The sequence below is a fragment of the Cnephaeus nilssonii genome (assembly GCF_951640355.1).
Source record: "Cnephaeus nilssonii genome assembly, chromosome: 7".
NCBI lineage: Eukaryota > Metazoa > Chordata > Mammalia > Chiroptera > Vespertilionidae > Cnephaeus > Cnephaeus nilssonii.
This window is the reverse complement of record NC_137078.1, coordinates 69,679,125-69,706,495: the sequence shown is the minus strand read 5'-3', so window position 1 is coordinate 69,706,495 and position 27,371 is coordinate 69,679,125. Positions and strand designations below refer to the sequence as shown.

Here is a 27,371-nt window from a genome sequence, read left to right as displayed (position 1 = left end):
CATCCAGGTCCCGTGCCTTACCTCGACGTCCACTCTGTCGTCGTGCCTGGGCCCTTCCTTCCTGTTGGGTCCACACCCTTTCAATTTGCGTGCACGACCCCTCCCGGGGGTCACCGCCAACACGTGCATCCCCCAGTTGGCGTCTGCCCACTGCGCCCCAAGAACCGGCCTTCTGCCGTGTGGGTGTTGCCCCTTGGCGCCCCCCCCCCCCCCGCCCCCCCCGCCACCTTGGGGGGTTGGTGGCGTCCCCGGGCAGAGTGCTCTCTTTCAGCGCGCAGTGTTGCGGGGTGTTTGTCGGGCGCATGCACCGGAAAAAAAGAGGACTCCGGGCATCGCCAGGGGCAGGGGAGTGAGCCTCACGCAAGTCCCCCTGCTGCACGCGCAGCCTCCTGCTGGTCTGGCAATATGCAAATTGGTCATTACTGTGACATGTTAGGACCAATTTGCATATTACCTCTTTATTATATAGAAGATTGAAGTGAGTTTTTTAAAATATATATATATTTTATTGATTTTTTACAGAGAGGAAGGGAGAGGGATAGAAAGCTAGAAACATCCATGAGAGAGAAACATCGACCAGCTGCCTCCTGCACACACCCCTACCGGGGATGTGCCCGCAACCAAGATACATGCCCTTGACCGGAATCAAACCTGGGACCTTTCAGTCCGCAGGCCAACGCTCTATCCACTGAGCCATACCGGTTTTGGCTGAAGTGGTTTTTGAATTGTATTTATAGGTACTTTGGGCACTTGGGTGTAGGGTGACTGCTTAAGGCTTTGGGCCATTCAACTGTCTTTAAGCATTTCACCCCTAATTTATATGTTGCGTTTTGGGTAAAATTTTGCATGAGGAAAAGAGTTTTGATGTCAAGAGTAATTTAAAAATCCTTGTTTTATTTCTTGTACCTGATTCTTTTATAATCTATATATGGCTGCCTTTATTCACTCCCACTTTCCTCCCAAAAGAAACAAAACTAACTTTTTGAAATTAAGGACATTTTAATCCTGTTTATCTTTTATTTTCCAAATATCTATTGAATGAATGCAAACATATTAATAATAATGGAATAGAATTTAATTTCTATTTTTTTATTTTAGTTATCAAGTGGGAATCCTATATATGAAAAATACTATAGACAGGTAAGATTTTTGTTTGTCTTCTTAGATTGAACATAAAATATACTTTCACCCTCAATTGTATACATGCAGATTACCAGTCAGCTAGATAAATTTGACATGTCTTGTTTTCAACTTTTTGTGCCTTCGCCTCATGTTTTGAGTACTTAATACTTTTTAAAAGCTCTCAGAAATGAAGGAAAGATAATTAAGGCCAAACACTTAATTGTATCAAATATTTATGTATCTTAAAAATCCATAGAACATTAGATGCATTCATCCTAATATAAATATCCATATTAATATAAGTCAAATGGAAATGACTTTTAGTTGTTTTTAAGACTTATTAAGGTTTTTAATATTTATAAAGTTAAAACCATGACTCATACAAATGTAAAATGAACATGTGTCAAGGATTTTATTCAACTCATTAATTAGTGGGATAACTAGTAAAATGTAAAAATGAGAATATGAGTTACAGACATTTATATTCTCCAGACAAAATTCATTTCATTGGTATGGACAGGATTCACTTGCATTGCTATCAATTTTCTATAATTAAACCAGTATCCCTACAGAATGTAAAATAGCCTAGTTGATGGAAAGTCAATCTAGAGTACATACCATAGATCAGATAATCTCCTGAGGGTGTAGACAATCTCATTTGCCCATTACCAAATATTGGATAATTTTTCCTAATAATCCTCTCACCTTCAGATCATAATCACTGAAAAGGTTGGTCTCTATATTTGACCTGGCTATTTACATAGTTAGAGCAAACATTAATGGGGGACTCTTTCCCCCTCCCCACGTGGGAGTCTGTGCTGTGAGATTCTTTCCCCTTCACCACGTGGGAGTCTGTACTTGTTCTTCAATAAATCTCCACCTTTGCTATAAACAAACAAACAAACACATTAATGAACCATTATAGATCTCCTTGTGTGTGACTTGCAAATCTAGAGCCATACATTCACTATTTAACAACTTCTAAGACCAGAGATTAATTTCTCCTTAAAATTTTTAAAGAATCTCACATTGTACTTTATAAAATCCTCTTTATTTGTTCCTCAATTTTGAGGCTAGGCTCCCAACCTTAGAAATTCTACCCCCATATTTCACCAGCAATACATACAAGTTTGAGTGAATTTATCTCATCTTGAGGTTTCCCATATCTGCTGAAGTTCCTAGTCTGCGAGGTGACATTGCTTTACTCTCTGAGAAACTGGCACTTTATAAATCAAGTTGCAGGCCATTTTACTCGGGAGGACTTTGTAGACATTGACTTCACATAAAGTCACTTCTTGTTCCTTAATAGTGGCTTGTTCTGTCTGAATAAAATATGACCTTGTTTTGTACAATCAAATTTCTCAATTATATCCTGATAATGAGACCAAATTTTTATTTAACCTATGTAAAAATTATTCTATTGCCATAAAAAGTAAGGACATTCACTTAAAGGATTTAAAAAATATACTAGAGGCCTGGTGCATGAAATTCATACACTTGGGGGGGGTAGTCCCTCAGCCCAGCCTGTGCCCTTTCGCAGTCTGGGAGCCCTCAGGAGATGTCTGATTGATAGCTTAGGCCCACTCCCCATGGGAAGCAGGCCTAAGCCATCAGTCGGATATCCTTAGCGCTTCCACGGAGGCTGGAGAGCTCCCGCTACCTCCGCTGCACTCGCCAGCCGTGTGAGCCCGGCTTCTGGCTGAGTGGCGCTTCCCATGTGAGAGCACACTGACCGACCACCAGGGAGCAGCTCCTGCATTGAGCGTCTGCCCCCTGGTGGTCAGTGCACGTCATAGCGACTGGTCGTTTTGCAGTCGGGCCGAAACTGGCTCTCTGACATCCCCCGAGGGGTCCCAGATTGCGAGAGGGCACAGGCCAGGCTGAGGGACCCCACTGGTACACGATCGGGGCCGGGGAGGGATGCGGGAGGTTGGCCAGCTGGGGAGGGACCACGGGAGGGCTCCAGGGTATGTCTGGCCTGTCTCGCTCAGTCCTAATCGGCCAGACCCCAACAGTAAGCAACCTACTGGTCGAAGCATCTGCCCCCCGGTGGTCAGTGCACGTCATAGCAACTGGTCGTCCAGTCAACTGTCTGCCCCCTGGTAGTCAGTGCATGTCACAGGGAGTGGTTGAGCAGCCTTAGCATATCATTAGCATATTATGCTTTGGTTGAACAGACGACTGGACGACCGGACAACCGAACACTTAGCATATTAGGTTTTTATTATATAGAATATGTTTTTCTTAATTTGAGACAGAGAGATAGGACTGGAGACAGGGGAGGAGGGGCGTGGAGAGAGAGAGAGGGAAAAATCAATGTGAGAGAGAAATACTGATTGGCTGCCTCCTGTAGGCCCCCTACTGGGGATCCAACCCACAACCTGGGCCTGTGTCCTGACTTGGAATCAACCGGTGACCTTTCAGTGCACTGGACAATGCCTAACTGAGCCACACATCCAACTGAGCCACACCGGCTGGGGCAAAGGATTTGTTTTTGAATTCTGAAGAGTCAGTGAAATCAGATACCATTGAAAACTATTTCATTCACTTTACAAACACAGAACCTATTAAATTGAGGGTTAGAGATAGTGTAAGAGGAAAAAAAAGGCGCTTTCCCATATATCCATTACAAAATACAATATTAAAAATAATGCCAACAGTATTCCAAGTAAATAACCATAATTACATTTTTCTCACCAGTTCATTCAGTCCTATATAATTCTTGTTCTTCTTCATCTTGGGTCAGGGGTCTGCTTTTATAAAATACTAGAGGCCCGGTGCACAAAATTCATGTACAGGAGGGGAGTCCCCCAGCCCACCCTGCACCCTCTCTAATCTGGGACCCATCGGTGAATCTCCGACTGCTGGTTTAGGCCCGATCCTGGGGATCGGGCCTAAACCAGCAGTCAGACATCCCTCTCACAATCTGGGAACGCTGGCTCCTAACTGCTCACCTGCCTGCCTGCCTGATCGCCCCTAATTGCCCCCCCTGCCAGCCTGATCGCCCCTAACTGCCCACCCTGCCAGCCTGATCACTCCTAACTGCCTCTGCCTGCCGGCCTGATTGCCCCTAACTGCCCCCCCCTCGCCTGGTCGCCAACTGCCCCCCCCCCCCCGCTGGCCCCTTACTGCCCCCCCTGCTGGCCTAGTCACCCCACACAGCCTGCTGTTCGGTTGTTTGGTCGCCCCTCACCAACCCCTGCCGGCCTGGTTGCCCCACGCAGCCTGCTGTTCAGTCGTTTGTTCATCCCTCACTAACCCCCCTGCCGGCCTGTTCGCCCCACGCAGCCTGCTGTTCGGTCGTTACCGTGAGGGCGTCCCAACCAATTTGCATATTACCCTTTTATTAGTATAGATTATTAGTATAGATATGTATTTCTAGACTGCAAAGAGTCCTGGAAATTCTGACTGTCCATCAGTACAGTCTGAAAGTTGTTTAAGGGATATCAACTCAGAAGTCTTTACCCAAAAGTCTATATTTTGAAGTGTTAACAATTCAGAGTACAAGATATGGTTGTTTAGATGAGGCTCTGAGAGTTTGTTGAAGACATAATTATATCTGGTACAGCCTTAGGCAAGCATCAGAGTACAACAGAAACTACCTATGTATGACAATGGCTAAATGGCTGCGTTTATTTTAGTAACCAGAAGAATGGAAAATAGTAAAATTCTTAATTGGAATACAGTACACAAATATTTCATAAGAGATCAATTAATGTTTTCCCTGAGTGCCTCTATATTTAGGCTATGCTGGGTAGGTGTTCTCTCTTCGCCCTCACCCCTCCCATGGTCAGAGAGTGGGGAAAGAAAAGGAGTTCCGGAGAATTCTAGAGGCAGGTTTCCCAGCTCTTATTGTACTTCCTTGTTACCCCAAATTTGGATTGGGTAATTCTTTCTTTTTTGCTGAGCACTTGAAAGAAAGGATTTCTCTTTTGCTTCTTTGCTGGGATTGGCTTGTCTGGAATGCTTTGTATATATTTACAACATACTTATTATTCTCTTAAGTAAACTGGAAAAACAGCTCATAAATATTGTAGTATCATGTTATCTTTCCCATACCTTTTTAAAACTTGCTTTTTATTTTTAAAAATTGAACTTTACTTTAGGAAATCTTTACAGAAGTGAGAGTGATTTTTTTAAAACTGTTTTTCTGTTCTTGGTGACCTCATTCTGTCTTAAAGGAAAGTCCCCCTTAGTTGAAATGGTGTGTTAGCCTTAATGTGCTTTAGGAGCTTAACAGTTTTTAAAATGTTTCTTTAATTTTATTATGGAATCACTGCTGGTTTTAGAGCTGCTTTGATTTTTTTAATAAAGTATTATAGTTTCTAACAGTAAGTTTAAAAGCAGAAGTTAATGATTTTAAAATGTTTGAGAAAACAGGTAACACATGCAGCTAAGACCTCTCCAGGAAATGCTTCCCTTTTCCTTCTATTGCCATTTAAGCTTATTGGAATTTAAAAGGCGCTATAGAAGACTTGGAGTCAGGAGATAATGTATTAATGTTATGACTCCACTAATTTGCTCTATTTCCTCTGAGCTTCAGTTCTCTCATTTGTATAATGGACACGATAAAAAACACTTTGTAAATTGCCAGTGCTGTCTAGATGGTACTTTACTTACATGGCTATGTATGTATTCCTCGGCCTTGGTTTAGTCAAAGGATTCCCATTCCCTTTTTGAAAAAGCCAGTTCCAAAATCTCAGTAAGGAACACAAATAATTTTGTCTGTGTGTTTGTTGTCAGCTTACCATTTGTATTTTTTCAGGTTGATACAGGCAATACTGGAAGGGTATTAGCTTCCGATGCTGCTGCTTTCCTGAAAAAATCAGGGCTTCCAGACTTGATACTTGGAAAGGTAGTATTTATTTATTATAAGTAAATTATAATGAACAGTTAGCAGTGTAGATAAATTGGATACAAATTCAGAAAGATACCATTAAGAAACTTAGAAGTTAGAACTGAGTCATAGAGGCAGTTATAGTAATGCGATGGGAGAGAATTTGAAAAGTAAGGTGTTTTTCAGATGTTTAGAAAACAAATTACATTTTAGTGGGATGAAATGAAGTAATAATACATTTGGGTATTTAGTGGGGAGAAACAGTGCTGCAGACTGGGAACCTTGCCACCCACTCAGAGAGTTGGCTCTATCTCTACTTCCTCTATTATAACTGTCTCCAACTGCGCTTTGTATGTGTTGAATACAGTGGGGGATGAGAGGCTTAAGAAAAAGCACGAAAAGGTGGAAAGTCCCTCTGCCGGCTTGATCTCCTGGCAAGTCCTTATATATGATATGTACTCAAAACCCTGAAAAATTAGCATTAATAATTTAATTATTCACAAATAAACAACTTTTCCACTTTCCCATAAGGAAAAATATCATCTTAGTAAGGGTCTAAAATCAAAGTAGTATGTGTTAGTAAAAAGAGCAAGAGATTTGGAGTTAGAACCTGGGCTAATGAAAAAGGGGATTGGATTAGAAGTTAGAGTCTGGGTTTCAGTTCTTTCCATGATGCCTTAAATGTTCTTGAGTAACTTTAATGGCCTTAGTATTTTAATTAAATGGTCTTTAAGGTTTCTTTCCACTTTTAATTCTATAATTATTAAATCTGATTACCGAAGAGCATGAGGTTGTAAATTGCAGGGATTTAATTTATCTTTAAGATGATTGTTGTTTAAAATATAGATTGATACTTTTTTTCCTCTGAATTTCAGATTTGGGATTTAGCTGATACAGATGGCAAAGGTTTCCTGAACAAACAAGTAAGATTCATATGAAAAAATTTTTTAGTGATTCAGAATAAAAAATAGCCAGCAGTTTTTTTTTGTATATTTAAACTAAGAGTTGCTTTTTATCAATATTAAGGTTTTGCAAGGGCAAGTGTCATAACAATGAAAATATTTCTAATAAGTAGGCATTAAAGTAACTAATTCCCAAAGGTTAATGTTAGTTTGGTGACATTGTTCTACCGGAGTATCTTAGTATGTTCGGACTGCTATAACAAAACTAGAGGCCCAGCACACGAAATTCATGTGTGGGTACAGTCCCTAGGCCTGGCCTATGATCAGGGCCATCTTCCCCAGCTGCCCACAGCTGGCCCCGCCCCCCGCCGCCACCCTCCCCCAGTACCCCTTTTGCCATAGGGTGATCAGTGCCTGATGGCTGGGGGAAGGGACTGAGAGGTCAGCTGTTACCTCTCGCTGCGCCACCCCCGCCCCTGCCATGGGTTGCCTTCTGTGTGTGGAGCGACTGGCGGGGTGGGGGCCTTGGCCTGGCGCCGCCCGCATCCCCCACCCCGGGTTCCCCGTTCACCATCAGGCAATCAGAGCCTGCCAGCTGGGGAAAAGAACCAAGAGGTGGTCAGTGCACCTCATAGTGACGGTCCAGTAGTCATTCTGATCATTCTGCCTTTAGGGTCAATTTGCATATTACCCTTTTATTATATAGGATTATTATATAGGATACCACAGAAATGTATAAACAAATTTATTGCTTATTGTTTTAGAGGCTGGAATTCTGAGATTAGGGTGCTAACATGGTCAGGTGAGGGCTTTCTTCCTGATTGCAGACTTCTAGTTGTATCTGCACATGCCAGAAGGTGCTGGGGATCTCTCTGGAGCCTTTTTATAAGGCACTAATCCCATTAATAAGGGTTCCCCCTAATGGCTTAAGCACCTTCCAAAGGCCCTACCTCCTAATACCTTTATCTTTGGGGGTTAGGATTTGAAAATAAGACTTTTGTAGGACACATCAGATAAATAGCATGGATTGTTTTTCAGTCATTCAGAGAGATTTTCCTCTTTGTATCTTAATTAATTGAATTTCTTACATGTAGAGGGTTTATACATAAACATGGATTTTATTAAGTGTTAAGATGGTATGCCTCATACATTGAAAGGAAATTCTTGGCTAATCAAACCTGAGTATTCTGGTCTAGATCTTACCACTGACATATAAACCATAAAATGGTTTACAGGTTAGATGTAAATCCTAGACCAGGAATTTGTGAAAGTAGTTATTGGTATTGGACATTATCAGTGTACTTTGAAGTTCTGAATGTTGGAAATGGATTTCAGAGTTCTTCAGGATTGGATTCAAAGCTTGCTACATGCTGATACATTGGTTGAGCACTGCTACTCAAAGCTAATACCCTTCTCTCCCCCCTCCTTTCCCTCTCCCCCAAAAAGCTAATAACCCCAAACCCTCATGGGGACTGCTGAAGCAGGATCAGGATCAGAAAAGGGATGGAAAAATTTTTAGAAGGTCCGAATACCATGTCTCTTATTTAATTCATGCACCAGTAGGGTCCCTTGGCCTGGCCTTTGGGATCAGGCTGATACCTGGATTGTGAGAGGGCGCAAGCCAGGCTTAGGAACCCTACTGGTGCACAACTGGTGCATGATTGGGGCCAGGGAGGGACACGGGAGGTTGGACAGCCGGGGAGGGACCGTGGGAGGGCTCCAGGGTGCTCAGTCCCAATCTGCCGGACCCCAGCAGCAAGCTAACTTTCCAGTCGGAGCATCTGCCCCCTGGTGGTCAGTGTACGTCATAGCAACTGGGTGACTGGTTGACTGTCTGCCCCCTGGTGGTCAGTGCATGTCATAGTGAGCGGTTGAGTGGCCTTAGCATATCATTAGCATATTATGCTTTGATTGGTTGAACGGACGACTGGACGACCGGATACTTAGCATATTAGGCTTCTATTATATAGGATTCCAGGGCTAGATTGTAGTCCCCATTGGAGCTCCTGGGCAGAAGGGCCAGTTTGGTACATTGGAGACGTAGGAACACTAAATTCATATGGGCACCCCGAGTCTGCACTCAAATATTTGTTGAGTACCTGTTTAGAGCCAAGCTTTGGAAATACAGATGTGGTTCCTATCTTCATGAGTTTACCATTTATTAAATTCTTCACTGATATTCCTGGACTTTGGATGTTGAGTTTAAGTTGTCTTGTTACATCTAGGTGGCTGGATTTATGGGTCTGCAGTTAAACTTTGATGTTTGCATTGGGAGAATGGTATATTTAATTAACATGAAAGAAAGAAAAGAAACCTATACTTATTGAGTTTCTATGTGTCAAAAATGACAGTAGGTGCTTCCTTTCTATAGTATAGTTTTTATTTATTTTTATTTTTTAATATTTTTTTTATTGATTCTTTTACAGAGAGGAAGGGAGAGGGATAGAGAATTAGAAACATCGATGAGAGAGAAACATCGATCAGTTGCCTCCTGCACACCCCCTACTGGGGATGTGCCCGCAACCAAGGTACGTGCCCTTGACCGGAATCAAACCTGGGACCTTTTAGTCCGCAGGCCGATGCTCTATCCACTGAGCCAAACCAGTCAGGGCAATATACTTTTTATTTTGTTCTTCATAATAATTACAGGGTAGCTATTAGTCTCCCCTTTTATGGAAGAATTTTATTTTACTTGCCCATGGCCTTACAACTTTAAGTAGCAGAACTAGTATTTATTGCAGGACTATTTCACTTCAGAGCCCATCTATACTTTGGCAGTGGACTAGATTACCTAAGAGTAATTGAATCTCACATAGAATGAGAAGAGAAAGAGAGTTAATGTTGGAATACCTAGAATACCAGCATTTAAAGGTTGGAGGATTTAAAGGTTGACTTCAACAGAAGAGACTTGAAAGGTCAGAGGAGTACCGAGAGAGCTTTATGAAGCTATGTTGGTGAGGGGAGGAAAGCCTCAGGGAACATCATGCTTCCCAGACTGCCAAAAGAACAAGTAGGAGGAGGCTTTTTTTTTTAAAGAGCATTTGATAGCTAGGATGTTATTTGTGACATAGTAGTTTCTGTAGTTGAAGTCAGATGGCATAGAAGCTTGTGGAATGAATAAAAAGAGAAGGGGAGATCTTAAAATAGCATTTTTAAAAGAAATTTATGATTGAAGGCAAGGTATTGTATACAACAGATAACCTGCAAGTTTCTAAGAATAGGTTAGGAATTGGATAAGAAGGGTAAAAGAGAATAGGTTTGAGAAAAGTAGTGAAGGATTGATTGTACCAGTAACTGTACTAGAGAGTATTGACAAATTGTAAGTTATATAGCTGGAGTCAAGTATTTTGTCGTGGCTATTCCCAGACCTGACTTTAACTGAAAACAGCTGAACACCAGTTACTTCAGCATCTTTGCATTTATTTATTAAATTTTGGATTGATACTTCAAATGCCAAAAATCCAAGGACCTTTGGGAGAGATTTATAAGTGTTTTGAAGTCAAGCAGTTATATAATTGTTTTTAGATGCTGCACAGTTATTCTCCTTAGCTCTTCTGGAATAGCAATGATTGAGTCACTTGAATGATTGACCCAGTTTCAAAAATTATAATCTTAAATCCAGAGATGACTTTTGATAACATTTAGTTATTTTCTTCTGGACTTTAACACCATTAAGTATTCTTTGAAGCATGATTACTAATTTTTAATTTCCACTATATTTATGTATGAGTAAGTATTTTCCCATTTTATTAACACTTTTTTTTTCTATTTATAATGTTGGGAACATCTTTGTACATAGATCTTTTCTCAGTTTTAAAGCAAGTGTTATTCAAGCAACTGTGCTGTTATATTTGTTGCTACGTAAACACCTTAGAGTAATTGTGAATTGTTTTGTATTTTCAAGTTATAAGTATGTCTGTGGATGGGTGGATGGATGGATGAATAGGTAGATAATGCTCTAAAACTCATACTTTTTCTTTCTCAGGAATTCTTTGTTGCTTTGCGTCTTGTGGCATGTGCCCAGAATGGACTGGAGGTTTCACTGAGTAACTTGAACCTGGCTGTTCCTCCACCAAGATTTGTAAGAAATGCTTTTAAATTTAAATTTTCTTTTCTAAATTGCTGTATTAAAATAATTACCCTCAACTCCTATCACCCAGCTACTTTTCTTTCATAATGGCTACTACTTATTAGTTTCTTGTGTGTCCTTCCAGAGTTATTGTATGTGTATATAAAGAAATAATAATATCTATCTTCTCACTTTATATTTATTGTAGCATTCTGAACACACAATTTTATACCTTATTTTAATAACTTAATATGTTTTGGAGATTGTACATATCATTACATAAAAGCTTCCTCGTTCTTTTTTATAGCTGCATTCTATTTCTTTATTTCTAGTCACCATAATTTATTTAACTTCCTCTTGATAGACTTTTAGCTTGTTTCTAATGTTTTACTTAAAAAAATGCTGCAGTGCATAATAACCTTGAATATATATTATTTTGCATATGCAGAAATGTACTTATATATGTAAATTCTCAGAAATGGAATTGCTGTTTCAAAAGTTTGTACATTTGTAATTTTCCCATATAATATCAACGTGTCTTCATAGTGGTTGCACTAGGTCACAGTCCCATCAGCAATTGGTTAAGTGCATTTTTGCTAACATACTGTTGTCAAACTTATGGATTCTTGTTGTTTCGATAGGTGACAAATGGAGTGTAAGTGTAGTTTTCATTTGTCCTTTTGGTTTTATGGAATGAGGTTGAATAGTTTTTCTCATGCTTATCTTCCATTTACATTGCCTTTATGTGAAATGCCTATTTATAGTCTTTGCTTATGTTTTGTGGCTTTCGGTCTTTTTCTTATTGAATTCTATAGGCTCTTTATATATTAGGAAAACAACTCTTTGTCTATATGAGTTGCAAATATTTTTTTCCCAGTTTTTCACTTGTCTTTTGACTTTGTTTATGGTGATTTTCTTCTATAAAGGTGTCATTGTTTTGTGTTTTTTTTTAATATTTTATTGATTTTTCACAGGAAGGGAGAGGGACAGAGCCAGAAACATCGATGAGAGAGAGACATCGACCAGCTGCCTCCTGCACACCCACCACCGGGGGATGTGCCCGCAACCAATGTACATGCCCTTAACCGGAATCGAACCTGGGACCTTCCAGTCCGCAGACCGACGCTCTATCCACTGAGCCAAACCGGTTTCGGCGGTGTCATTGTTTTTTATGTATATGAATTATTAGGACTAAAATTTTTTTATGGTTTCTTTTTTCACATTTATATTAGTCCTGATATAAGGTATGTAAGGTGTGAGTGTGGATTAAAATTTATGTTTTTTATTTTATTTTATTTTATTTTATTTTTTAAAATATATTTTATTGATTTTTTACAGAGAGGAAGAGAGAGGGATAGAGAGTTAGAAACATCAATGAGAGAGAAACATCGATCAGCTGCCTCCTGCACACCCCCCACTGGGGATGTGCTCGCAACCAAGGTACATGCCCTTGACCGGAATCGAACCTGGGACCCTTGAGTCTGCAGGCTGACACTCTGTCCACTGAGCCAAACCGGTTTCAGCAAAATTTATGTTTTTTAAAGATGGCTACTTTACAGATCTAATGCAGTTTATTGATAATCATCTTTTCCTTAACTGATTTGAAATGCCATCTCAATCTTATGGTAAATTCTCATCTGTATTTTGGTTTCTTTTTGGATTTTTCTGTTCATTGGTCTGTTTATCTATATGCTGAACTTGCATTGTTCTAATGATCATATTTGGTAATTTATTTTTATATCTGATAGGGCTAGGCCTCACCACCCTACTTCTTGTTTTCAGAAGTTTCGTGGCTCTTCATGCTTACTTTTAAATTCAGTGTTTTAGAAGTATTTGGTCTGAATATTATGAATTTAACTTTAGTTTTGAGAATTTCTGCACTTCTGAGTTTAGGCTTAGAGTCATGGAATCAGAAAGATAATTTAGGGATTTGTTGCCTAACTATATTATCATAAAATTTATTCAAATATATTTATCTGACTCTATAAGCAGATAAGTATAATTAGTTGGGCATGCTATTGATAGGTTCATGTAATTGTAACTTATAAATCTTAAGTTTGGTTCTTGTCCCTGTCAGTTTTCTTTAAAGAGTGCTGGGAAGAAATCATCCGTTAACAGGGCAATAAATATTTTTGTTACATTCAGATATCTTTATCTTTATGTCAGTTTAATAGGTTTCTTAAGTTTATAATAGGTAATACTTAAGTTTTATTTAGTGCTCCACAGTCATTTGTGCAGTTTTTGTTTCATTTGTACTTAGGTGGTCTAATAGAATTAATGTAAAATAGTTTATGTAAAATAAAGTATATCTGTTTATTGAGATCCAACATTTTGTATGAATGTATTTAAGTCCAAAGACCTCTTTTTCTTCATTGTTTATTTATGTGAGGATTTCAGCCCTTCATGTGCTGTATTTTCTTTTTTAGCATGATACCAGTAGTCCCTTGCTAATTAGTGGAACTTCTGCAACGGAGCTCCCATGGGCTGTAAAAGTAAGTAAACTGTAACTATTCTCTCCTCACTCCTGCTTTTCTTCCACATCATCTCTTTCTTTCTCTACTTCCATAATATATTGCAGTCTTCATTAGACTTTAAGTTTTTACTGTTCAGGAATTACTGATACTAGAAATCTTTGGAGGGATCTTACAGCACTAGCAATCATTTTGTGACAATTAGTATTGGTTTTATCTCATTCCTGTTATGGTGTAAACTAAAAATGGTAACCCTGTACGAACTAAAATATTTGATGAGTATTTTACCCCACTGGTATTATGTCTAGTTTACCCTACTGATATTATGTCTGACTTGAAAATTCTGGTTAAATAGTACTGTTTTTAGAGCTATAAAACAATTATTTATTCTTTCAAGAAATTATTTTCTGAAATGGATATTTTGCTTTATAGGTATTTGGAAACATCACACTAGTTATAGCTATCTTTTCAGATTAAAAAAATACAGTTTATTTACTTAAATAATTTTTAATTGATTTTAGATGGGAAAAGAGAGAGAGAGAGAGAGAGAGAGAGAGAGAGAGAGAGAGAGAGAGAGAGAGAGGAGAGAGAAGAGAGAGAGGAAGAGAGAGAGAGAAAGAAAGAGAAAGAGAAATAGATCACTTGTGTGTGCCATGACCAGGGATCGAACCCACAATTTTGGTATATTGGGATGATGCTCTAACCAACTGAGCTATCTGGCTAGGGCCTTATAGATTTTAAAAAGCGTAATTAAAAAATATTTTTAGTATATAGCAGATCAATGACCTTCAATAAAAATATATACTGTTTTGCCCTGACCAGTTTGGCTCAGTGGACAGAGCGTCAGCCTGAGGACTGAAGGGTCCCAGGTTCGATTCCGGTCAAGGGCATGTACCTTGGTTGCGGGCACATCCCCAGTGGGAGGTGTGCAGGAGGCAGCTGATCGATGTTTCTCTCTCATCGATGTTTCTAACTCTCTATCCCTCTCCCTCTCTGTAAAAAATCAATAAAATATATTTAAAAAAAAAATATATATATATACTGTTTTGTCAGAAAACCATTTTGGTTTGTCTGTCTATGTATGCTAGTGTGCGCTTAACTAATTTTTTAAAATGTAGGGATTTGGACTTGATGAATCAAGAACATAGTTTTTATGCTATACAAGTAACTTTTTAGGATTTTAGAAAATTCTTGTTATTGATAAGCTATCTTGCTTTGGGGTAAGGGGGGAAACTTGATGTTTATTCCTCTGGAATGATTTTCTTTTTTAAAGGTTGAGTTTGAAATGTGACTAACAGCATGTTTAGAAAGTCATGGAATGTCACTACTAGCTGTGTGTTTTTATAAAAGTTACTTCCTTGCTGTGGATCTGTTAAGTGAGAGGATTGGGCTAGGTGCTTTTCTCAAAGCCCTTCTTCTATCACTGAAATCTTGTGATTCTAATCTAACAACAGAATAGCAAAGATAGTGGTCCAGCTACAAAAGGAGTGGGGTGGAGGAACTTAAATTATCATTTACTATAATATATTTTGATAAAAGTGAAAATGTTTTTTAAATGATGAGTTTAAAAAATATACTGTCTATTCTTTGAGTGTTGGGTTTTTATAACTGCATTGCAATCCTTTTCACCATTGTTTTGATTTGTGATCTTTTTTATATTATAGTCTGAAGATAAGGCCAAATATGACGCAATTTTTGATAGTTTAAGTCCAGTAAATGGATTTCTGTCTGGTGATAAAGTGAAACCAGTGTTGCTCAACTCTAAGTTACCTGTGGATATTCTTGGAAGAGTAAGATATTATTAAATTATAAATGTAATTTTTATGTATTTTAATTTTGTATCTGCCAGCAGCACTTAATAGCTCATTGTTAAAAAATGCACAGATCTTATTTTGAAGTTGTGTTATAGAACTTTTTGTGTTCAGACTTAATATATGAAATCATTGCCAATTTATTTCTTTATTTGGTTATCTCTTCTAAATTATGAGTGTTTGAAATTAGCTATATGTATAGTAGAAGCCTCTTAAGTAGATCTTTTTTTCTTTGTGTTGTACATTCTGACCTCTCAATTCCTTGATTTAATTTCCAGAGACCATCAGTAATTTTCATCTGCCACCTATTCCATAGCTGTATCATGGGGCCTTGTTATAAGGAACAGTTTCATCTCTGAAATCATAAATTCTACTTTCTAAATAGAACTTCTTATCTTTCTAGATCTTTCCTAGATACTTGCAAGACTACTTCTTTAACTTCATCAAAATCTTTAAATCTCGACTCCTTTACTTTCTCCATCTTTTGAATTTCCTTTTTTCCTCATTCAACTTGGATTTTTATGGTCCATAGTTTCATGTCAGTATCCTTAGCTCCCTTTACCATTTTTTTAACTTCTTGATTGCATGGTGAAAATCCAGCTTTGTGTGAAGCTAATTATTTACCTTCTCTGTGGTTGCATATGGACTACTGAGAAAGTCTAATAAAGATAGGTATCATCATAATTTCATGATCATCAACTTTAGCTGGGCTTTCCTTATTGCCAGCCACTCTTGTGCTGTTTCCATAGTGATTTTTCTCCACCTCTCTTCATATTTCAAAACTTATCTACTCTCATTAAACCTCCAGTCCTTTCTTTTTTCTTTTTTAAATATGTGTGTGTGTGTGTGTGTGTGTGTGTGTGTGTGTGTGTGTGTGTGTATATATATATATATATATATATATATATATATATATATATATATATATTGATATCAAAGAGGAAGGGAGAGAGAGAGAGAAACATCAATGATGAGAGAGAATCATTTATTGGCTGCCTCCTGCATGCCCCACACTGGGGATCAAACCTGCAATCAGGGCATATGCCCTGACCGGGAATTGAACCGTGACCTTCATAGGTTGACACTCAACCACTGAGCCACACCAGCCGGGTTCCAGTCCTTTCTTTAATCCCTTGCTTAATCCTACTTTGTAGGGTCAAATCCTGGCTGCACCACTTCTTAGTTGTGTGACATTGGGCAAATCATTAGAAAATCATGTCTCAGTTTTTTAATCTTTAAAATGAGTATGATTTCGTTTATAGGGTTGTAAGGATTAAATGTGATAATGTATGTAAAGTATTTAGCACATACTCTTTGAATGCTAACTACTATGCTGCTGCTGCTGCTGATGATGATAATGAAACCATCACACCACCAGCAGTGCTACTATTGGATCAGTGTTGCATAGGTTAGGTGCTCAATATATATTAATTTAAAAGCCTTTTATTACTTCTTACGAATCATTTCTCCACTGTTTGGTCCAGTGTGAGATTTCTAAACTATAAACATAATCCTGTTATCTTTTTTTTTTTTTTCAAACATAAAACTAACCCTTTTAGCTTCCCATTGCATTCAGGATGAAGTCCAAACTCCTTTCAAAGCATTTAGTGACCAGGCACTTACTTATCTCCACTCCTGTCTCTCATCAGCTCACTTTCTCTTCTTGCCCCCAAGTGAGATTTTGTTGAATGTTTAAATATCTTCTTCTCAAGGATCTAACATAGTTTTGTAGCTGGTCTAAAGCTATGTAATTTATTCTAAATTTAGGCCAAATCTACCAGGGTCTTTCAGATTTTATTTTTCTTTGTAAGCCCTGCACATTAGCTGGCTGATGATTCATTACACAGTATTCATTACATATTTCTTTTAGTTGATTAGAGAGTCTGTAGTGTAGGGAAAACAATAATGGACTTAGTTGGAAGTCTTCACATTGAAAACTGATTCCTTTAATTAATAATAGTTGCATGGTCCTAGGTAAGTCATGTAGCTTCATGTCTAAAACAGGAGCTGTTGCATAAATTAACTGAGATGATGTTTGTGAAAACATTGTAATTGTCTGAAAATACTATGTGCATAATTGTTTTATGACTTGAAAGGAAGAAAATAGTTTTTAAAAAAATTTTAAGGGAATTTCTGTTTTAAAAATACTTAAGTGAATCATCACTACCTTTTACAGTAATTGTTAATATAGCAAATAATAACGATATAATAAAATAATCAGCATAATTGAAATTTCTCAGAAAAAAAAATGTAATGTTTAGGCAGAACTTTTCCTCTATTTTTGTATTTGGTGTTTACATGTAGCACAATAAGTGAAAGAACATTATCTTTCTCAATTCTTTTCTTTTTAAGGTTTGGGAGTTGAGTGATATTGACCATGATGGAATGCTTGACAGAGATGAGTTTGCAGTTGTAAGTAACCTAATGCTCTTAAAATCTTAAACATCTGAATGGTTTTCTCAAATGGAAATTTTCCTTTAGTTCATCCTTATAGAAAAACTTATTTCCCTAATATTGTTGGTATGAATATTTTTACCTAGAATTCGTAGATAATCAATAAATATTTTTAAACAAATGGATAATAGAAAATATATGTGTTTGCTATCTTCATTTTATTTGACTTTAAAGTACATACAGATGTATACTTTGGATGATGCACTGTAAAGATGCTGAGTAATGTTCTCTTTTGTATCCTGACTTGACCAAGCATCTCTGTACCTGCTTCTGCTCTGGAATAATTTCATTCCATATATATCCCCAAAATTTCACATTTGTTTCATTAAAGGAAGACATGAATAACACTTTAGTGTTGCTTCATTTGTATATGCTGAGAAAGTTTTTACGTCTTTTCTGAAGACATGTTATCCTTAGTAATTGGACAATTAATTTAAAATAGAGTTGTATTCATCTCTTCCTTAAAAGTTAGATAAAATTCTTCTGTGAACTCATGAATGGTGAATCTCTAATTCTCCTTTTATCTCTTATTTGAATATTAGTCTATTCCAATTTTCTTTTTCTTTTTGCTAAGGAATTATCCATTTCTTTGACTTTCAAACTTGTTGCCACAGATTTATTTGCATTATTCTTTTAATCTTTTCTGGGTTTATGGTTGTATCTCTTTTTCATTCCAAATCTTATGTATTATTTTCTCTCATTTTTTGTTTAATTGAATTTTATCTTTATTGATCTTTAGATAGAAATATGTTTTGGATTTATTTATCCTGTTTTGACTTTTATTCTTTTTATTTTTTTTTTTTGTTTAATTGAATTTTATCTTTATTGATCTTTAGATAGAAATATGTTTTGGATTTATTTATCCTGTTTTGACTTTTATTCTTTTTAACTTTTCTCTTATTTTGTTAATCCTCACCCGAGGATACTTTTTCATTGATTTTTAGAGAGAGTAGAAGGGAGAGGGAGAGACAGAGAGAGAGAGAAACATCGTTGTGAGAAAGACACATGGATTGGTTGCCTCCCTCAGGCACCTTAACCAGGGCTGGGATTGAACCTGCAACAAAGGTAAGTGCCCTTGATTGGAATCAAGCCTGGGACCCTTCAGTCCGTGGGCCTGAAGCTCTCTATCCACTGAGCCAAGCCAGCTAGGGCTCAACTTTTATCTTAATTACATCTTCCTAATTTCTTTTCGTTTACTTTTTAAAAAAAATTTCTGAAGATGAGTAAAAAGTCTGTTTATTTTTTATCTTTAATGTTCAAAGCATTTATGGAACATTTTTTACCTGAATAGAGGGTTAGCTAGATTCCATATATTGGTACAAAGTATTTTCCTTTTCACTACTTTTTAGATAATTTTTAGGTTTTTTTGATCATCTATTTAGGAATGTTTCTTACTTTCAAAGTATTTAAGTGTGTTTTGTTTTTGTTACCTTTGTATATAATTTTGAGAATGTGGTCTTTAAAATCTCTACTTAAAAAAAAATTGTTAAGATTTCTTTTGTTGCTAAATTCATGACCTGTTTGTACATATGTTCTCTGGCTATACTAACATTTCTGTTCAGAATATTTTAGACTTCTGTAAATCTACTACATTGATTTTTTTATGTTTCAGTTTCTCTTTGTTCTTTTCTCTGCTATCCTGGAGTAAGCTTACGTTTATTTTTGATATTTTTACATTGAAATCATTAATGTAAAATGCTTCTTAGTTAAGTGTCTATTTCTAGCTGTGTAAATGCGTTTTAGTTTAAAAAACTAGTTACCAGCCAGATATTTTGTGTGTGTTTATGGTGCATCATTTGATTTAGTTGCTGTATTTATTTTGATGCTGTATTAATTTTGATGGCAGACTTTGTTTAGGATAAAGTATAGTGTTATAAGAAAACAAAGTCACAACCCAGCAGTATATTGTTCACTTTTTTTGTTTTATTTGGTAGAAAAATTGACTTCAGTTTTGTCAAAGAAACTATTTTCAAGGCAACATGAAATTAATAATATAGTTGTTTTTTTTTAACTTTCAAAAAAATGTGTTGTCTATTGTCAGCAGATGGCTGACATTGCTTTTTTTGCTTCTAGTGTTCTCTTTTCCAGGAAATGACTCCCATCTGCAGCAAGAGGAATGCTGACCCTTAATGTGCATGTTGGTCCCTTCTTTTAGTTTGGTGTCAATCTGACAATAGTACACATATTGTGTATTTGGTTGGAAGTATCTGCTAGCCAGATTGTTTTCTTTCTGGAGTTCCAAGCTTTTGGAGATTGAAAGTTTGTGTGTTTCTAAAACCGAAATTGAAAAAAATAAAAAATAAATTGAATTCTTTAAGTTGACTAGTGAATGGGGAGAAGAGAATTGTTGGTTTGTATCAAATGGTTAAATGTGGTCTCAGGGTAAACAGCATCAGCATCACCTGGGAACGTCCTAGAAATGCAAATTCTCTGGCTCAACTGCAGACTTTACTGATTCTAGAATTCTGGGAGTGGGGCCCAGAAATCTGTGCTTTATCAAGCTGTCCAAGTAGTTCTGATGCCTGCAACAATTTGGATAGCAATGGGTTAAAGGTTAGTTTTACTGCTCAAAGAAGAGAGCACAGTATTGTAAAATTATGTGTGCTCCTAATAAAGCTGATCAAATCTGGAAAAAAGAGCTTTGTAGCCCGAAGATCCTGGTCTGCGCCTTACTCTACCACTTCTTAAAAATATATCAGACAAGTTACTATCATAGCCTGAGTTTCTTCATTTGCAAAATGATACTGGTAATCACGGAAATCATGGGTTGTATTAGGTGCTCAATGAGGATTGATTTGAAAGCTCCACAAAACTTAGAATTAAAAACCTATTTTGGTGAGAATTGCTATTTTTAATGGAAGAAAAAAAATTAAGAAGAAATATTAAAGCTTCCTTCCAGTTGCTATTTGAATACTTTGGGAGGTTCCAAGTCGCTTTGAGTAATTTCAGATGCTTGAAGATAGTTACGGAAAATTTTCATCTTTTGAAAGTATTGAAGGTGCCTTGGATTCAAAGTGGAAGGAATATCCTGGTACAGTCGCTATGTAGGTTGTTTCACTTTGTGCAAGTGCTTTCTGTATTTAATAATTAAAAATAATTTTAATAGTTAATACATTCTTATGGTTCAGAAATCAGTACAATATAAGGAGACTAGGAGCCCGTTGCACGAAGTTTCGTGCAATAGACTTTTCCTTCACCTGGCTGCCGGCACCAGTTATCCGCCAGCAGCAGTTTTCCTCTGGCCACCCGCCGATCAGAGCGCCTCCCGCCAGCACGATCATCGGCCACCCGGAGAGGAACTCCAATCGGGAGGCGCTCCGATCGGGCGGGTGGCCAGAGGAAAACTGCTGCTGGCGGAAAACTGGTGCCAGCAGCCACGCAATCGGCCACCCCGAGTTCCGCCACCAGCGTCTTCCGCAGCGCCGGCCTAAGCAGCGCTGGCCGTTTAAGCCGGCGGTAGGAGCGGGGGGCGGGGACTCGCGAGTCCCCGCCCCCCGCTCCTACCGCCAGCCAATCGGCCACCCTGAGTCCCGCGCCTCCAGCCGGCCCAATCGTGAGCGTAGCGGAGTGATGGTAATTTGCATATTACCATTTTATTAGGTATGATGATATTCAGTGGGGAGCATATCTCAGTCCCATCCCATTGTTGCCCTCAACTGCTCCATTTACACCTACTTCATAATGAACCACTTTTCTCAGTTTCTTCTTTATCCTTCTAGAGGTCTTAATACAAATACAAGCAAATATGAATAGTTATTACCCCCTTAATACAGAAGATGACACAGTATACATACTGTTCAACACCCTAATTTTTTCATGTTTAACATTGTGTCTTGGATATCTTTTCTTAAAAGCCTATTTCTTTAAAAAGATTTTAGACAGTTTGAAGATGCTTTGTTATTGAATAGTAATCAATTCAGTGGGTGGATGATAGTAAATTATTTTAATATGTATGACCCTGGTTTGTCTGTTTTGAAGGCCATGTTTTTGGTGTACTGTGCACTTGAGAAAGAACCTGTGCCAATGTCCTTGCCTCCAGCCTTGGTGCCACCTTCAAAGAGGAAAACGGTCAGTATGTCAGGCTCTATGCGGCTGATCCCCACTTCAGCAGCAAAGGAATCTTACCACTCCTTCCCACCTGTAGGCATTTTACCTACCAAAGGACCGTTAAGACAGGTTAGATTTATCAGTGTTCAAAAACTTTTATTTAAAAAAAACAAACTGCATGGCATTGAACAGTTGATTGCTTGATGAAGATAGAAGGAGCAATCAAAGGGATCAAGATTTAGAGCTCCCTTTTATTGAATCTGCATAATGTGATGTTCCAAAGAAAATAGGTAATCCTTCTGCATTTGACCTTACTTAGATCATATGGATGGTTCATTGGCTTTGCCTTGATCTACCTAGAATTAAAGTTGGAGGTAGCAGATACTCTATACTAATCTGGAATGCTTGCCCTGGCATAGTTATTAGGTGTTTTTATTTGTTTAATCTCTAGTTAACTCTTGATTTTTGGGGTTCAAATTATCCAATTTTGGGTTATACAAGGCCTTTTCCCCCTCCAACCTGCTTTTTGTCAGGTTGCATAAAGGAAAATAATGACAGGCTATGCAAGTCAGCCAATTTGTATATGGTTAGTAATGGTGAATGAAACTATAAAAATTGGAGTTTGAGAATTATCTGAATATTTTGTTTATATAAACTCTCCACTTACCCATATTCATTTGGTCATAAGTCAAGAGTTAACTGTGCTTGAATTTACTCACTACTTAAAAATAAAACAATGGGCATCTATAAATGTAGTCCCACTGACCTATATTTTTCTTCTCTAATTTTTTGTTGACCACAACATTTTAGGGATCTGATGAAAATGATATACTGTTGCTATACTTAGTAGTTAGTGGAGTAAAATTGCTCAGAATTTGTGACAGATACTGTCATGTGTTGAAAGATGTCACTTCAAAGTTTGTTTTATTTTGGCAGAAATATTATTTATGTATATGTGTGTGTATATATAATTATTTTTGTGTGTAGTGGGTTGTATCACCTTCAGAAAAAGCTAAATATGATGAAATCTTCCTGAAAACTGATAAAGATATGGATGGATTTGTTTCTGGATTGGAAGTCCGTGAAATCTTCCTGAAGACAGGTTTACCTTCTGCCTTACTAGCCCACATTTGGTAAGACTTTATTTAAATTGATTTACCCTGGCTGGGTAACTTATTGGTTAGAGCGTTGTCTCAATACACCAAGGTTGAAGATTTGATCCCAGTCAGGGCACATACAAGAAACAATCAATGAATGCATAAATAAGTGGAACAACAAATCAATGTTTCTCTCTTTCTCTCCCTCCCTCTTCCTTCCTATCTCTCTCTCAAATTAATAAATAAATTTTTAAATGGATTTTAAAAACGTATGGTGTGTGTTAAATCTAGTTTTGTGCATTCTTATTTTTAGGCATTTATCAATAGGAAATTTTTTGTTTCAGAATTCTTTATAGAAAAACTGAGGATTTCTTCTAGAGAAGCTGGAGAATGGGTTACCTGACATTTTATAAGATTGACAGTGCCAGTTAATTGTTATTAGAATGTTAAAATGCAGCATCTATATATATCAATTAAACTTAAAAATTTTTAATACTTTTTATTGATTTCAGAGAAGAATGGGGAGAGAGAGATAGAAACATCAATGATGAGAGAGATTCATTAATCGGCTGCCTCCTGCATGCCCCCTACTGGGGATCGAGCCCGCAACCCGGGCATGCTGGCCGGAATCAAACCTGAGACCCCTCAGTCCGCAGGCTGATGCTCTATCCACGGAGCCAAACCAGCTAGGCAACTTAACTTTAAAAAAAAATATTTTTATTGATTTCAGAGAGGAAGAGAGAGGGAGAGAGAGATAGAAACATCAATGATGAGAGAACCACCGATCTGCCACCACCTGCACGACACGCACTGGGGATGGAGCCCACAACCATGGCATGTGCCCTTGACTGGAATCGAATCCAGGACTCTTAGGTCCACAGGCCTACGCTCTATCCACTTAGCCATACCAGCTAGGGCCAAACTTAAATTTTTAAGGGAGAATACAAAATTTGAAATTTAAGTGTCTTCAAGGCATATTTGTACAATTATGTAGGGCATATGTATACTTTTATACCTTCACATTGGAATTACATACTTGGTCCTTAAAAAAGACAAGCCTTGCCCTGGCTGGTGTGTTCAGTGATTAGAGCATTGGCCCATGTACCAAAGGGTTGAACAAAGGAGGACAGTAGATCTGCCTTAAAAGGAACAAGAACCCAAGACTGGGAAAAATTATATGCATAACTAATCATAGCTGCCACTTTTGAGTGCCTAGGCTAGGCACAATGCTCAGTAAAATGGCAGCTGTCATGGGTGTGGCATTATGCCCACACTTTTTATGTACTTCGTCTTTAATTCTCATAGTATTCTTGCGAGATGGATGTTATCTCCACTTTATAGATGACGAAATTAAGGCTCGGAGAGGTTAAAAATTTGGCTAAGATCACAAGAATAAATAAGTACAAAAGCTGAAATTCAATGTTTCTTTGACACTGTAACTTATAACCTGTAGTCTTTTCATCAGGCCATATTCGTTTTCAATGAATCAAACAGATCAGGACTTCAGAAAGCTAAGCTTTAAAAAAAAGAAAATAGAATAAAACATTTGCTGTTTCTCTTCAAGTGATTTTGTAAAGCTTTCCAGATTGCTGCCTTTCTTCACATGTGATCTCCATTTGCAGCTGTTGTTTCTGCTTTGACTTGGTGATCCTTATATCCTCCTACTCCGAGTTGCAGGAAGCAAGCTGACATGGAAGTTTTTGCTTGTTTTAGATCATTCTAATACCACTAATGAACCAATTTTGTTGAAACTTAGGTTTCATTTTTTTATGTCTTTTAAAAATATATTTTATTGATTTTTTACAGAGAGGAAGGGAGAGGGAGAGAGAGTTAGAAACATTGATGAGAGAGAAACATCAATCAGCTGCCTCCTGCACACCCCCTACTGGGGATGTGCCCGCAACCAAGGTACATGCCCTTGACCGGAATCAAACCTGGGACCCTTGAGTCCGCAGGCCAATGCTCTATCCACTGAGCCAAACCGGTTAGGGCTCATTCTTTTATATCTTTTAATGTTGAAATATTGGGAATAGACAATGCTGGGATTCTTTGGTCCAGTACAACTCTTACTCAGTAGGTGTTGTGGAAATTAATGAGAAAAAGTACAAAACAAACCCAGATTAGAGACTCAGCACCAGGGCCAACATTCTGTCTGTCTCTATCTATTTTGTTGTCTTGCTTCTAACGTTTGAGTGAGTTTTGGGCAAGCCACAAATTAGTATGACCTTTTTTAATTCAACTAATCATTTTTAAATAGCTACATAGTCACATTAGATTTTTAGAGTGGTAATTGTGGCATTTATATACTGTTCATTTTGTTTATTTGTACAGGGCATTATGTGACACAAAGGACTGTGGGAAGCTTTCAAAGGATCAGTTTGCCTTGGCTTTTCACTTAATCAATCAGAAGTTAGTAAAGGGCATTGATCCTCCTCATATTCTTACTCCTGAGATGATTCCACCATCAGACAGGGCCAATTTACAAAAGGTAAGACAACTTACAAGAAAACCTGAATGCATTAACAGAAAGGAACAAGAGCTATGTCAGATGACAAACTCGATTTGGACAGAATGGTGGAGAAATATATCTGGCTAGGAGCAGAGGAGTATTCTGTTTGTGGTTTAGTTTGTGACTGTAGATATGCTGAATGCATGTATGACATCCTTGGGCTGTCCCTCGTTTACCCTATCATTCATCACACATGTGGCAACCACATTTTTCAGTCTCAAAATTGGAAAAATGTCTTATTCTTCCCCTCCTGGATCTGTGGATTAATTTTTATGAATAGGGTATAAGATTTAAATGAAATTCATAAGAATTAAATTATTGGGTTTCATTTGATGATTTACTCTTACAAAACAATATAATTTTGAAAACAAAATCAAGATTATCATTCCTTGGTATCAGTTTTAAATTTAAAAACTAGAAAAAACATCATATTGTGGAGAAATCTATGGTTTTTACCATATAGATGACCCTTTGTTCCTGAGCATACAGCCGAGTTTCATACCTGTACAGCTAGGAACAGGTTTTGCTGTTTTGTTTTCTGGCCAGCAGTAGGAGCTTTCAAAACTACATTGTTAGCCATGTTGTGTCTTGGTTTTTCCTCATCTATAAACCCTCCAAGTATAATGCATTTACAATATATTGGCCTTAATAGAGCTTTAAAAGGATTTGCTGTTAAAAATACATTCTCTGAATCTGCAAATTTCTTGTGACCTATAAAGTAACCATTGCTGTGGTTATAGTTGTTAAGTGTGTGGTATGAGGAAAGTATTCTTTAAAATGTCAATAGAATATTTTGGTTTTGCATTAATTTTGTCATGTAGGATGAAAAATCTCATTTAAACAAATCTCATTAAAGTCAAAATTGGATATTTTCTAAGTCATCTAAATGAAAATTAGATGAGAGAGATTCACCAGGTACAAAAGTTGGTTCTAAGAATTGTTATTCTTATTTTTAAATAAAATAAATATTTGATTATCTGCTTTGTGAGTTTTTTGGGGGGAATATTTTATGAATTTTTGGACATTTCTTATGATGTAGGACGTGGCTTCCCTAAGTTGTGGAGAAGGCTAAAAATGATGCCACCTATAAAGATAAAGGTTACAAGTCTGTACTGATGCCCTCTGCTATAACTATCTCAGTTCTGGAATGACTGTTTCACCCTTTCTTTTCCTTACATAGACTGTTTTTTCCCCTTGCTGCCTTCATTTTATACCCACTCTCCCACCAACACAAATTACAGATATGACAGAATTTGCTGAAGCAAATTATATTGTTCATTGAAGTTTGTTGTTCATTGAAATTGTATTGTTCATTGAAATTATATTGTTCATTATATTGTTCATTGCTCTACAGAGTTTTTAATGTAACATTTGTTTGAAGTCCATTCACTGGAGCATAGACACCCTTGTCTGTTTATGTCAGATATCAGTACAGTTCATCAAAATGGGATTTTGTCACTGTTTCTCATCTATTAGCCAAAATTTTTAACCTTAAAAATTAAAACTAGCATTTGTTTTGTCTTTCAAATAATCTCTCTTCTCTTAATAATCTGATTATTTTTTAGAATTGCAATTTTTTTTGTAGCTGTGATTAATCCTTTTATGAATGTTGCTTTCGTTTCTGTATTTTTTTTAGTTTGGACTACTTTTTCCATTCTGCAGCTCTCTACTTTTTGCCTTTCTTGTACTGTCAGTTTCTTTACTCTCAAGTTAGAGCTTTACTTTGTCTTTTTAGCATTGCAGTTTTTTGGTTTATAAGATACATTTTGAAGTTAGAGGGTTTTTTTGCAGCAAAGTTGATGCAAAGAAAATACCTAAACAGCATGCTTTTGTCCCAGGTCGTCACTTGGTTTTTGTGTGCATTTTACTTGCCTTCCCTAAGCTCTCTAATCTACTTAAAAGCACCAAAGTGGAATTTTTGTGTATAGTACAAAACACAGTGAGAGAAAATATTTTGAAAGAAGGGGACATGCTACGTTTTTCTTTATATGCCCTTCTTATACTTCATATACTGTTAGGTGGACTTTATGCTTCCTGGTTGCATGTCATTTT

General features: G+C 37.3%; 1 protein-coding gene across 2 annotated transcripts in view; it reads left to right on the top strand.

The window, feature by feature from the left end:
* EPS15 (epidermal growth factor receptor pathway substrate 15) overlaps nt 1-27,371 on the top strand; it is a 121,855-nt gene that overhangs the window by 25,415 nt on the left and 69,069 nt on the right. Inside the window, exons 2-11 of one of the 2 annotated variants that reach the window (XM_079776933.1) lie at nt 1,099-1,140; nt 5,888-5,977; nt 6,835-6,882; nt 10,847-10,942; nt 13,357-13,422; nt 15,066-15,191; nt 17,565-17,624; nt 21,645-21,842; nt 22,701-22,846; nt 25,142-25,384. In XM_079776933.1, coding sequence (XP_079633059.1) covers nt 1,099-1,140; nt 5,888-5,977; nt 6,835-6,882; nt 10,847-10,942; nt 13,357-13,422; nt 15,066-15,191; nt 17,565-17,624; nt 21,645-21,842; nt 22,701-22,846; nt 25,142-25,384 — 1,115 coding nt within the window. The remainder of the gene's footprint in view (nt 1-1,098; nt 1,141-5,887; nt 5,978-6,834; nt 6,883-10,846; nt 10,943-13,356; nt 13,423-15,065; nt 15,192-17,564; nt 17,625-21,644; nt 21,843-22,700; nt 22,847-25,141; nt 25,385-27,371) is intronic. The other variant, XM_079776934.1, reaches the window with a different exon arrangement.